General features: G+C 39.0%; 1 protein-coding gene across 13 annotated transcripts in view; it reads right to left on the bottom strand.

Annotated features, from left to right (window-relative positions):
- Positions 1-13283, bottom strand: part of LDB3 (LIM domain binding 3) — a 128651-nt gene that overhangs the window by 67225 nt on the left and 48143 nt on the right. For all 13 annotated transcript variants that reach the window (XM_056350724.1, XM_056350728.1, XM_056350730.1 and 10 more), the window contains exon 4: positions 5961-6036. In XM_056350724.1, coding sequence (XP_056206699.1) covers positions 5961-6036 — 76 coding nt within the window. The remainder of the gene's footprint in view (positions 1-5960; positions 6037-13283) is intronic.

Below are 13283 nucleotides of genomic sequence, written 5' to 3'. Positions count from 1 at the left end.
TAGCTGAGGTACCCCACAAACTATTTGAATGCTTGGCAATTTACAGATTTCCCTGGAGCCATGATATCAATTTGTATGCTATTTGGGAATCTCCTGGCTCCAGCCAAACTTGGGTTACATTGATTTTGCTACAGGAGAAGGATCACTTCAGCCTCTCCCTCTGGACCTAGATACGCTGCAGCCATAACTAGTACCCAGAGGTGGTGAGGCTCACAGTTAAGAGGCCCACCAGTAATGCTGGCAGCATGCTGCAGTCCAGCTCCGGGGGACAGGGACAGGCAGGGGACATTACCCTGAAGAAGGGATGGAGCCCACCATCTGCTGCCAGGGAAAGCCTGTACAAGAGCAGGTGGCAGCCTGCAAGTGAGATTTTGCCTCCTTTGGGCTGGCGCTGCTTCAGTCTCTGTCTTTACCTTACACACATCTCCCCCACAGTCTTGTGTGAAACACTGGCCTGACAATAATTTGGCCTTTTGATTTTCTACTTTTGCTAGTATTGGTTATCATTAATGTCATTTACCAATTCTGATACTAAGGTTCACTAGAAAAATAAATATTTTATATTCTCTTCTTGGATTTTTTTATATTGCATATTTAAGCTTGGGGAGATTACATTTGAAAAAACCAAGACAATATGGCCTGATTAATTAAAATTAATTGCTATGCTCCCTGCCCCTCCCCCCCAAAGGTCTAAGGATATAATTAATTATAATGTTAAATACATTGAATATGTTTTGAAGCAAAAAATGTAAGGCCGATAAAATGAACGGAGACTATTTTTCTTAGTAATAAACAGGAAGAGATTTTAGCTGGCATTAATAGCTGCCTGAGGCCATAGAAATAGATAATCCTAAAAGCGTTTTTCAGACTATGCCTTTTTAAATAAGTATATTAGAATTACATACTTCAGTCATTATACCCTGACACAGCGAACAACTATCCTTTAAGTGGCCTACTGAAGCTTTCAAGTATCATTAAACAAACAGAAAACAGGGATTCTCTCTAAAAATGTGATGTAAAAGAGGCACAAATGCACAAGGCTACATTCATAAATTAAGTCACCACTTGTGCAAATGAGTTTTACATGCTAGCAGAGAGGGACAAACCAAGTATTTTAAAAAGACTTCAGAAGTAGTAGAGAATAAAAAGGATATGCCAGAGTTACATTTGTTTGTTACCCTGAAAACTGTGGCTTTTATCTAAGTTAACTGTGGGTTTTCTTTCTTAAGCCCGTAATAAAAGGACATACAAGGAGATCTGATTATAAAGTATCAGTTTTCGACTGCTAATGAGAGAAATGCCAGGTTATTTCCTTAATCCTAAAGCATTTTCATAGTTTTGGTGTTACTGGATGCTAATAGTAGGCAAATGGAAAATTATAGAACCTCCATAAAAAATTATGGTTAATGATTTTGTTCACCTTTATGACATGAATGGAGTTTTGCTTTCAGTCCTCAAACAACTTCCAGCTGGAATACCAGCATGCTGGTAACTCAATGCTAGAATTCCTAGGGACCCAGCAGTGCCAGGTTAGCGTTCTCCATTTTAAAATAATATTCATGGTAGTTTTAAGGTAGTTGTTTTCCCTGCGTTCAGGGGGAAAGGGATGAAAGAGGAAGCTTCTAAAGAATTACTGCCCAGTAATCAGCTTATTTAGTGCTTTCCTTTTGTGATTGACAAAGAATGTCTCATTCCATTTATTCCCAGTAGGATATTTTAGAATTTTTTTTCCTCCAGTTCAGTGGCAAAACCAGATCAATGCAGCATTTCTGAAACCATTTCTGAATGTGAAGGTCAAATTTCTAATCCAGAGCAGCAGCACGGCTTTCAGCATGACATCACTTGAAATGCAGCCAACAGCAACAAACGTTCCCCTGTTTCCCATCTCTCTCATCCCATTCTGTTTCAGCCTCTGGCTGGAAAAGCAAGCACATCTCGCGCTATGCAAGGCTGATGCTACCCTGCAGCCGACCAGAAGAGGAGGCTCTGACACCGAGCAAAGGGCTCCTTGCCTCGAGAGCAGGCTGTGATCCTGCAGCAAGCCCTTACTACTAGGGGGAAACTGCGTTTTACTTTCCCAGTGTAATGTCAGTGAATGAGCTTAAAACTGACAAATGTAGAGGAGCCTCAAACATTTAGGAATAGAAGGAAGCTATGCATCAGCTCAGTTTCCATTCTGAAAAATTATTATTTTCTTTATAAATATTCAATTTCTATGAAAGGCTAATATTCCTTCTTGTGTATCAGAGAAGTGAGAAACAAATTTACATCGGAAGACAAACCACCAGTTTTTCAGGCCCTCTTCCTTTGGCAGCCCATGTTCTATTCATCTATTGCTATAACCATACAATCTTTATTCACCTTTTGCACTTCTGGGAGATCAATTTTAATGCTATACTAATGAATTTGACCTCCCAACGTGACCATGAAACAGTTGTTGCTTTAAACTTTTTTATAGAAAGAAGAAAAAGGAGGCACCGTGGCATTAAATGACTCTGCTCAAAGACATACAACAAATAGCTTTTGGTTCAGGCAGCTCTTTCATCCTATGCTTTAATTAAAAGTCAATCATCTCTTCACCTGTTTTCTTTTAGCCACATAGGCTCCCAGATTTGGCAGGAAACAAATCATAAGCATTATGAGATCCTCACTGGGACTCTGAAATAAGTGTGTTCAATACTGTTTCATAAATGGGACAACACATGGTCATAGCATTAAAATTAAAGAGGCTGTCTTAATACCTTTATGCAGAGGAACAAATGTTAAAGCTATGCTTAGCCTTAAAGCTTCAGCTTGAACATTTTGAACTGCACCAGGCTGAATCTTCACCTGTATTTTTCCTTCCCAAAAAGCTGCAAGAACTCCTTGACTGATGATGGATTAGTTTCAAGCCCTTGGACTCATACTAAGTCTTATTTGAATGCTTTCAGCATGAGTTATGCCCTTTCTTCTAGCTATACCACACCCGTGCAAAAGACTTGACTGAATCTTTTGACTAAATAAAAAAGATTTGACTAAACTAAGTAAAAATTGTTTCAAGTTCAAGATTGAGATGTCAGATAAGGGAATAGTGAATCTGCAAATCAGTCAAACTTGTATTTCTAGTAATGGCCCTAAGCCCAGCTGATGCCATACTCGTGGTTGCAGAACCTGTACCATCCATAATGTCGATCAGCTCAAGAAAGTAAGGAGAGAATTCATGTTACTTGTGGAATCTAGAAAAATTTCTATCATGGTGAAGAACTCTGGGGTTTTTATACCTTCCTTACATCTTTGTAAAAGAAAGTATGCTTATTTTTCTAAAACACAAAATCATGACCGTAGCAGTCAAAGAAGAAATACATGCTTGAAAATTAGTGGAAGCTGCAATTAGGTCAGCAATATCGCACAAGAGGATTTATGGTTTAAACTAGGCATTGAACTTGCACATGCAGATTTTTTTAGCTAACATTGCCATGCCTTAACCTTGACTCAGAGAAAGGTGAGAAAAAACTTCTCTCAATGTTTGATGACAACACTGCCGTGACTGTCTTGAAATGTAGTTTGTTGCTTTTTTTTTTTTTTTTTTTTTGAAATGCAATTGAATTCATTTCATGTGAACCATGAGTCTAAACACTGTCAAGTAGTGATGCGGAGGTGACAGCTCATGCTTATTTGTCACGGAATTCTTCATTTCTACAGTGATACTGTAACTGGAAATAACAAAGGGACAAGCAAAGAAACCTTGATTTTTAAAGTATTTTTAGTGTAACACACCTTATTGCAACAACCCCATACCACTGTTTGTATCAGCAAAGACTTTTTATCCCGGACCTTCAGACTTCTCCAGTGGTTCAATGCCTTCATTCCCTTCTAAACCATGCTCAGAGAAGAATTTTTCTTCAGCTAAAAATTACTGTTGTCTACTAGTGTATAGTGGTGACACAAACGTCACTCCTCTTGCCCTGCACAGGGCCCCCACTCTAGCACTCTACTGCTACCTCTTCCCCCTGGGCCAAAGACCCTACACCTAGGAACACCTTTCTGAATACTGCTAGATACCCTGTTTCCCACCATACCTTCTCCTAGATGACACCCTTTTCCTTCAGAAAGCCCCCAGTAAATCTCTTTTTCAGCTGCAAGTACCACCTGTAGCCCATTCAGAACAGGCTGCCTCCAACAGCTCTAATAAACCCTTCCTAAGTACCAAAACACAGAATTCTGAAGTGTGAGACAACATGCTCCTGAAAAAGGGCTGAGTCCTTTGATCCTCACCTCTCTCTGAAGGGTTAAAATAGGAAATGTAAAGTCACTTTAGAGCTTTAATGCCAAATTAAACTTTTAGGACCTTTAAAATAACCTACAGTGTACAGTGTGTGGAGTTACCTTTTCTATAGGGTACATAGGGAGAAAAAGGGTTTGTGTGGTAAGCAGCCTTAAATACCTATGGCAGTAATTCTAAAAATGATGCTTGCCAGGGAAAAAATGCACCTAATACAAAGTCATGAAAACCTGATGTATAAAAGCTTTTACGTGCCTGTGGTGGAAGGCAAATTTGTCACACCTGCACAGGGTCCCCAAAAAGATAGTTGTCAGTCTTGTGTTGGTGAATAATTCTGAAGAGATGTGTCTGCTTGCTGCCTTGAAAACTAACAGCATTCTGTGTAGTTCATGAGGGAAAACAAGTACTCTCTCCCCCTTCCTGTCCCTGATACTTTGCTGGTGCAGTCTAACTACAAGAATGATTCATCGTTTTTGTTCTAGGAATTTCACAGTACTGTTCAGTGACTCTTTCAGTAACTTTCTCCGAGATAACTTTTATAAAATCATGATATAGGCAGAAACAACTCAGCAAGATAAAATCCTAATTTCATCATCCCTTTACAAGATCTGGAGTGAAATAACATTATTTCTGTCTCAACTAATACGGGGTCAGGCAGGTTCATTTAAAATTTGACAAAATAAAATCGAATCAAATTATTCCCCAAAGTATGTTCTCTTCTGTTACTTTGAACATATTTGCAGTGGTTACAGGGATGTTGTTACCTTCTGAGCTCTGAATTTGGAAAGCATGGTGTTTATAAAATATACTTGAAATTGATCTGTGGAAGTCAGAACTGCCAAAACCAGCAGAACATCACCTAATTCCCCATGTATTTTGACCTTCAGTGTTTCTTATTTATACTACATGCTGGGGCTAAAACTGGCACTCACAGAAGGGATAAAGTTGCAGCAATGGAGGTTTTACCTCCTCTCTACTTATCCAATTGAATTTATCAGCAATACCAATATCCTACCCAGTGCTTGACCCTAGGGATATATATATATACCATCTTTAAGGTATCCTTGCTCCTCTGTGCCTCCAAAGATACAGATGAAGAGTTGCCAGGTACAGTCATTGAATGCTGTTTATTCGAATAGGAACATTTATTTTATGGAAGATTATGAGCTTTGACAACAGAAACCAAGCCATCCATTTCCTCTGCCACTTGCTGCAATTCATTAAATTGGCTTATCCTCTTTATTTTTTATTCTCATCTCTTTGGAATAATGTGACAAGAATGCAATATGATGCAAGCTTTCAAATGCCCTATCGTCCTCTTTCCAAATGAGTATCTTTTCAGTTGTAGTCAGGATTTGGATACACTGAGGCACGGTCTAATGTTTTTTCCCCAAAAATCTACAAAAGCAAATGTATATTTTGAGAAGCTTTGGTAGCCTCTTGCAGCCTAGATGAAAGCTGTTCAGAATGGGTCAGACCAGATCACATCAGAGGATAGCTGGATGCTTTGGTTCTGATCAGAAATCAGCAAAAACCAGACCACTAATACATTGCATTGTGGCAGTTTTGCTGCCTGAGCATTCATTCAGTGTTCACTTATTTGGGGTGGGCAAAAGCTATTTCCTGTAGTAGGTATTTACCTTCACTGCAGTAGATAAAAATGGTATTAACTCTGGCTGAGGAGAAGTGTGTCACATACCTTCTGGTGGGGAATTACAGTCCTGGGAGTGTCAATTCTGGGTGCTGTGGTTGAAACTGGCACTGGACGTTTAGATCTGGGAACCAAAAACCAAAAAAAAATTAGCAGTCTGGACTCTATTTTCCAGCTCTAATTTCACACAAAAATGAAAAACGCTGCTTCCTCAGGAGTGAAAGCTAAGCATAGCCTAGACTTATTCTAAATATCGTCATGCTTTCTCTACCTTCTCATTTACAAAGGTCTTAAATGTGAAAAAAGGTTTGATATAGTTTCTCTGAATGATAAAAAGCCACCAGTTACGGACGCAGCCTCTGACTTGGGTGATCATCTGTTTTCCAGTACCTTGTGACAAACTGCATTTTCATATATGACAATCATCCACAACTAGGTAAATTCAGGTTTGGGAAGCACTCTGGAAAAGCAACTCTGAAGGTTTTTAAAATGCAGAGACTAAACTTCGGTACTGAGGCATCTCAAGATCAACTCCTCAAAAGATTATTACTTAAACTGTTTAAACTGCTTAAACTGTATATCAACTGCCATGATTTAAACACCTCTGCAGGAAGAAACACGGTCTTGATTTCAGATTATTTAGTTTGAAAAGGAGCAGATCACTACTGAATTAGCCACACTCCACTCCAGATGCCTGCCTTTCGCCTCTATTTGCCAAGAATACGTACGTGATCATTTCAAACCAAAAAGTACATCCCACTAAAATGCTTTCAAAACACGCAGTTCACCCTTTCATCGGAACTGAACACAGAAAGCACAGTGACAAACGCTAACTGAAGCCCCCAGGCAGCTCGGGTTAGTGAAGATGTATTTGTGGGAGGTGTTGCGGGAACCTGCATAGTGCTGAACGTCCCCCAGAAACCTTTCCAGTTACACATGAGATCACCAGAGAAAATGAAATGAAAAATGTGAAAATAGTGAAAAAAATCATAATTATACAAGTAATACCCTATTGCCAACCTACAGATCAGGATTATGCCTGGAATTCTCATCACTAAAATGCATATTTCAAAATTAAAGCAGGTACAAAAATGAAGTAAAAATACTTTAAAGCATACATATCAAGTAGAAGTGACTGAGACATTTGGAATTGTTTGCTTTAGACAGGAGAGGAGTAAGGGAACACATTACATAGGCTTAGAAAATAATGAATGGTAGAAAAAGGGAAATAAAACTATGTTCCTGGACATTAAGTGAAATTGAAAAGACGACACATACAGAATTGATCAAGGCAAACATTTTAACCTAGAGTACTTGATTAACCTGAGGTGAAACTCATTGCTACAAGACATCATTAAGACTATGAGAATAGCAGGATATCAGAAAGGACTAGATACTTACACCTACAACAAACCCCCCCAACAGCTGTTTTAGATGGGGTAACAATAAGTAGCCATACAGATTCTCATTTTTCATGGCACACCTTAAAAGACTGATGATGAAAGAGCCTCTGTGTTAGGTTCAGTATTTCCTTACTGAGGGCTGTGTTGCGCTTTCCACCGAAACACTTATGAGTGGCACCTACCAGAGACAGAAAGCTGAGCTAGACAGAAACTGGGCTCATCCATAGCAGCAATCCCTGCACTAATACCTAGCTTCACATGGAGCTGCGTATTTAGTTTTAGCTGTCACACAGAAAATAATTCTATAAGCAGAATTAAACAAACAAACAAAAAACAAAACAAAAAAAAAGGAGGGGTTGGGGGGTGGGGTTGGGTGGAGCGGGAAGGAGTAATCCTTACAGGACCTGTAAGATTTCCACATAGAAGATATGGGAGTTATGCTACTTTGGGAGCTGAAAACACTGATGATGTAATAGATGCCGACCTCACAATGACATGCCATGAAAATGAACACAGTTTGAGGAGACAATGAAAACTGGCATTTTGTTAAACAATAGGCAATTAACTTGTGAAATTCACTGACAAAGGATTCCTGAAACGAGAGGCTGGAAAATTGTAAAAGGCACTAACGCTGATACTCACAGTTGGAACATATCACAATATACTCCCGAAGACATAATTATCGAAGAAATATATACCTTCAGGTTCTAAGAACAAGGGCTAATTGCTTAGAACAGACTTTCCTCAGGCGAGTTACTAACTGATGTTCCCTCAGCAGTGAGTGCCATACCCTCCCGCCAACCATTTTAGCTTCAAAAGAGAAACGATAGATCATATTCATGAGAGACACACAAGTACGGTGAAAGACAGTGAGAAAGAAAAAAAAAAAAAGAAGATCAGCTGCAGCCCAGCACACAAAATTGCTGAAAATTGACTGTGACAGTTTCCAAACAGACAAAGATTATGGAGGAGATTCCGATCTTCCTTCCATCGGTGTCATTTCTGGGTACACCCAGTTATTTCTGTGAAGTTACGTGGGGAGACCTGGGCATACTCAAGACCACAGTTGGGCAGAATAGACACTATGTGTCCCCTCTGCTCTGCTCACTGATCATGAATTTTAGTGTCAAAGTTGCTCAGCTCTGTAAAGATTGTTTGTCACATACAGAGGTATAGCAAGCAACCACATACTGCACATTTGATGCATAACTGGAAAATGTTTGTGTGCAAGCAAATGAATTTTTTTACCAGGCTACTCCACGACTTCTGTTGTTTATTTTACGTCTATTTTTCCTCACTCACTACCCGGCCACAGAAGATGACGCTAAAAAGCTGTATTTATTCCACATTATTGATAAGAAACATTTGTTTTTCACAGCGCTATCCAACCAAGATTTTTATTTCACACTGACTTCTAAGGTTCCAAGATGTTACTTTAAAACAATGAAGTTCCTACATAACTCTGCCCTGAAAGTTTATAGCTTTGATATTTAGAAACAGAATGATGAGGCTTGCTAGATTTAGCAGAGACTTGCACCAGAGAAAAGGGCAGAAGAGGTGAAGTCCATTTGTGGAATAGAAGTGTATGCACTTGCAGAATAAAGGGATTATTTACATAAGAGCCATTACTCTTCCAGGAAAACCATCTGCAAGTTCAGGACGTTTTTTCCCCTCCCTCTTTTGCTAGATGAATCAAATCCTGCAGCAACACAAATTTGCTTTTCAAGTGATGATGGTGCTGTTATAAACATGTATTCCCAGGTTTACATTTTAATCCATTGATTGCAAAATTATTTTAGTCCAAACATTCAGAGAGCGTACCCGCTTAGTAGGGCTATGAGAAGGATGAAAGTCCAAATTTCACAAATGACTGTGGTAAATTTAGGCTGATGTTGAAATGTTCTGCCAAGGTTGTTTATTTGAAGTAATTAATTTGATCTGAACTTTTAGACGTTTTCTTCTGTATTTTCACAATTGAAAATGGAAACAAAAACCTAATTTCACAATGAAATTTCAAAACAGTTCTAATGATGATAAAATACATCATTCTGGTATTTTTAAAATTCTTCTCCTTTCCACAGATACACCACCCCACCCCGCACCACAATACTGGTTCTCTTTCTTAATGAAGTTCAAAACCAAGATGGATGTAGTTTTACGAAGCAGTTCAATTTTGATAGCACTGCTGATATGGCTGTCAAAATTTCTACTTGTTCCAACCGACCTAAATATATCTTTCATTGAAGAGCACTTGACTTCAGTCCTGCTATCTTTGCACTCAAAGCAAAGGTTCATTAGGAGTCAACTGCATTAAGAGGAGTTGCCTGCCTAAGAAGGGGCTGCGAAATAGTTCTGTCTGTAATCACTACCAGTTTAACCCGTGTCCTCAGGGGAGCACAACACTGTACGTGCAGAGAGGTGACATGATCTAAGAGATAATAGCTCTTTTTCAGCTTCATGTGGCTTTTTTATATTTCGTATCTTCCTCAGTCAGCGTCTATCTTTTCTACCTCTCAGGACAGGTAAAAATCAGCATTTCTTTTCTTACAGTAAACTTTTGCTTTCATTTTATTACACATGAGCACTTATTTATACCTTGTTGAGCATCTTAATAATTGCATCTTAATATTTCAACCGCTAGAAAATGAAAACTGGTCAAGTGCATGGAAAGGTAATAAACCAGATTGGATTAGGGTTAGAAATGCTTAGAAAACATTTTACATACTTTACTTATCACCTAATTGAAACGGAGTCATTCTGCAGTGAAGCAGGTAAGCACGCAGTAGGACACAAAACAAAAGAGCATGTAGAACTGGGCTTCTGATACACATCTGCTTTAATGCAATAATATTCCTGACAATTTGGCCACGGTGGGGAGACATAAGAGGGGCAGAATAAATATTACTCGGGGTTAGGCATTTGAGGTGTCCATTTAATAAGTGCTAAGATCAGTAACGTGTCAGTTAAATCTTCAGCTAAACAGCGAATCAAGCAGCCAAACAGAAGCTGCTTCTTGTTTGTAAATCTTGCACAGAAGATCTTGAGTCTCGTCTGGGACACCAGCAAACAGTCTTAGTGACTCCAACGAGAATCACAAAGACAAAACCCTGAACATTTCACAGTACTTCAAATGTAACCGCGATGACTCTGGGGACAGAATAAGACCTACTTTCCCTGTCTCAGGATATCATGTGTGCTTGCAGTAAAATTGAAAAGTATTTCCATCAGCAGTTTTGCTTTCTATATATCAATGGCAAATGCAAATATTAGCATTTGGCTGGATGACTGATTTGTTAATTATTTCCCTGCATTGTGCTGCGCTCAGATTGCAAGACAGGCAATTATGCTTTCCAGACCTAGTGTTCATACCCACAGCAGTATTCAGACAAAAACCTCTTATGCATAAATGGCACCAACCTAAAGGGAAGCTGCTATCAAAACCAAAAATAATCTATGAAACGATTTTTTTGGAAGTACGTAACACCCATTTACCCTCAGAAGAGATCTGAGTCAGAGGCAGCCGCAAACATTATGGGATAGAAAGGGAAAAGAAAAGGGAAGAAGCCTTGGAGATTTTTTGTGAAAGGATGGAAAGGAAGGGAACTGGAAACAGTATGCATAAAGCTGAGGTTTTTGAAAAGGAGTATGTATTAAAAAATATTGGAGAAGCAAGTTCTACTCTCCTGGTCTCTCTTTGACCCTTTCTACTTCTGTGGCATCTGCACAGTTCCTGTTGCATCTTCTCAGCTCTTCCCCTCCCTCCTGCTATGTAAAATCCTTCTTTCTTGAACTGCCCCACATGCTGCCCTCCAGCGTGCTCCCTCCTGAACGGAGCAACCAGCTACCAATGCCTCCATCTCCTTAGCTGACTTGTTACCAGCCCTCAGATTCCTCCATTCCAGCAGCTCCTAGGGGCAAGGGGGAAGGCTCTGCCAGCGTCCCTGCAGCTCTGCTCTGTGTGTCTCTCCAAAGAGTACGAAGTATGGATGCTGAGCACGTGCCTGGCACTCACCCAATGCACGTAGCAAGCTCTACACTTAAGCTCCATGGAGCATGGACCCCTTTTTTTCAGGCAGGTTATTTTTCTTGCTGACCTCTTCTTCCTGTCTTTGCACTATTTTTAAACCATTTCCAAACATTTCACCCCTCTTTATCACTACTGAAAACTCAGGTAACCCATAAAGAAATGTGCATGCATCCCCAGGAAATTTCATCCAGTTATAGAACTTGCTTACACTGGCATGGATTGACTTTGTATGTAAAGGTATATTGCCATCAGCAATGTTAAAAAAAAAAAAAGACATTAATTTATATCCAAGCCATACCTTTGTTTCAAAGTAAATATAAGTAGAACATAAGAATCTGAAAAAGAGCTTGCTTTAATGCTGAATTAACAAATAGGTCGCTCAGTTATACAGTGACCTACTGCAGCCTGCAAAACCTTGTTGACATCACTGTATTATCATTCAAATCTCTCATACAGCTAAGTTTCTTTGTTTCAAGCTGATTTTTATGAGTTTTGCTTGAGACCATTCATTCATACATTATAATCACAATGCTACTTACCTGAATTTTTAATGTCGACACCATCCAAATTCACATTTGACTTTAGATTTCATTAGAGGAGTTTTGCAGAGCCTTTCTAGTTATCAGCACTAACTCAATTTCAATAGCATAGGATTCATGAGTAAAATGCATTTTAACTAAGCTGAAACAGAATACTATTAGAGGGAGGGTGAGGGTATGGGCTCTTTTGACTTTCTACTTTTCATTTACATGTTTTCCATGGCTGTTACTGATCAGATAAAAGTGTCAGATGTTCCTCTCAAAGCTTGATTTAAAATAACAGCAGAAACATTAATATGAATAGAAGTGGTACTTTCAGCACAGTGTGGGCAAAACCACAGTACCTCAAACACTCAGAAATATATAAACAGGTATTGATTATAAATAGGAAACCACTCTTGCCACCTCAATAAAAAATTGGTTAAACGCAGAATTTGGCTTGCCTTGCTACAGAGAATGGTGTTACAGAATCAAAAGTGAGAGGCTGAAATACAATCAAAATCATCAGACAGGCATCAAAGCTTAATGGTATATAACCTTCAGATATAGTGCCTCACTTGAAATTTCCAAGTTCAGCATAGCTATTTATTATTAATGATTTCATTATTATACTGATTGTTTATAATTACTGAGAGATGTTAAAAAGCAATCTAAGGAAAATGTTCAAATAATAAAATAATTTGTTAGTTTGAGAAGAACAGAAAATAAATTTGGGTTATGGAAGGATCTAATAGTGTAGAGCAAAGAATTAGCTATTATTAGTAAAGAGCAGAAGAGGCACCGAATAAAGATTCAGTGCTTATACGTAGCCTACTGTACCCCTGGTCTTGAGCTGTGACTGAACTCTGCCAGGAAACATAATGAATCACAATTTTGAAGAATCAAGTATCAAATATTTATATAAGTTCTTCAGCTGAAAAATATCTGAAGGGAACCACAGTGATTTTCTCTGTTCAATTTTCACCTGCCGTGCGAATAGTGCACCTGAGACTTAGACTGCCCCCATTCAAGCATCATCAGGCTCCACGGCAGTCCTGCGACTCCTGGCTTCTTAACGGCTTCCTTAAGGGTGAAAGTCACTCAAGCACGGATTTCAGAGCAGCACTGGGGACTGCTGTAGAGCATCACCCTAAAGAGCCAGCTCCAGAATCAGGGAACCACAGCTGAAATTCAAAGATATGATGATTCACAAAAGAATAATAGAAAGCTTTGTAACTGCCTTCTGTTCATACAGGCGACTTCAAGTATCGTCCAAATCCGAACAGATTTCTAATACTATGCAGATTAAGTCTGGTTTTCCCCTTGCCACTCACCAATTTCTAAAAGCAAAAGTTTAACTCAGGATACTTTGAGCATCCTGACCACAAAATACTTTCTTTAGTTTCCTGAAGCTGTTAAGGAA

Source organism: Falco biarmicus, chromosome 9 (assembly GCF_023638135.1).
Source record: "Falco biarmicus isolate bFalBia1 chromosome 9, bFalBia1.pri, whole genome shotgun sequence".
NCBI classification, from domain to species: domain Eukaryota; kingdom Metazoa; phylum Chordata; class Aves; order Falconiformes; family Falconidae; genus Falco; species Falco biarmicus.
Note: the sequence above shows the minus strand (reverse complement) of the source record. Positions and strands in the feature narration are given on the sequence as shown.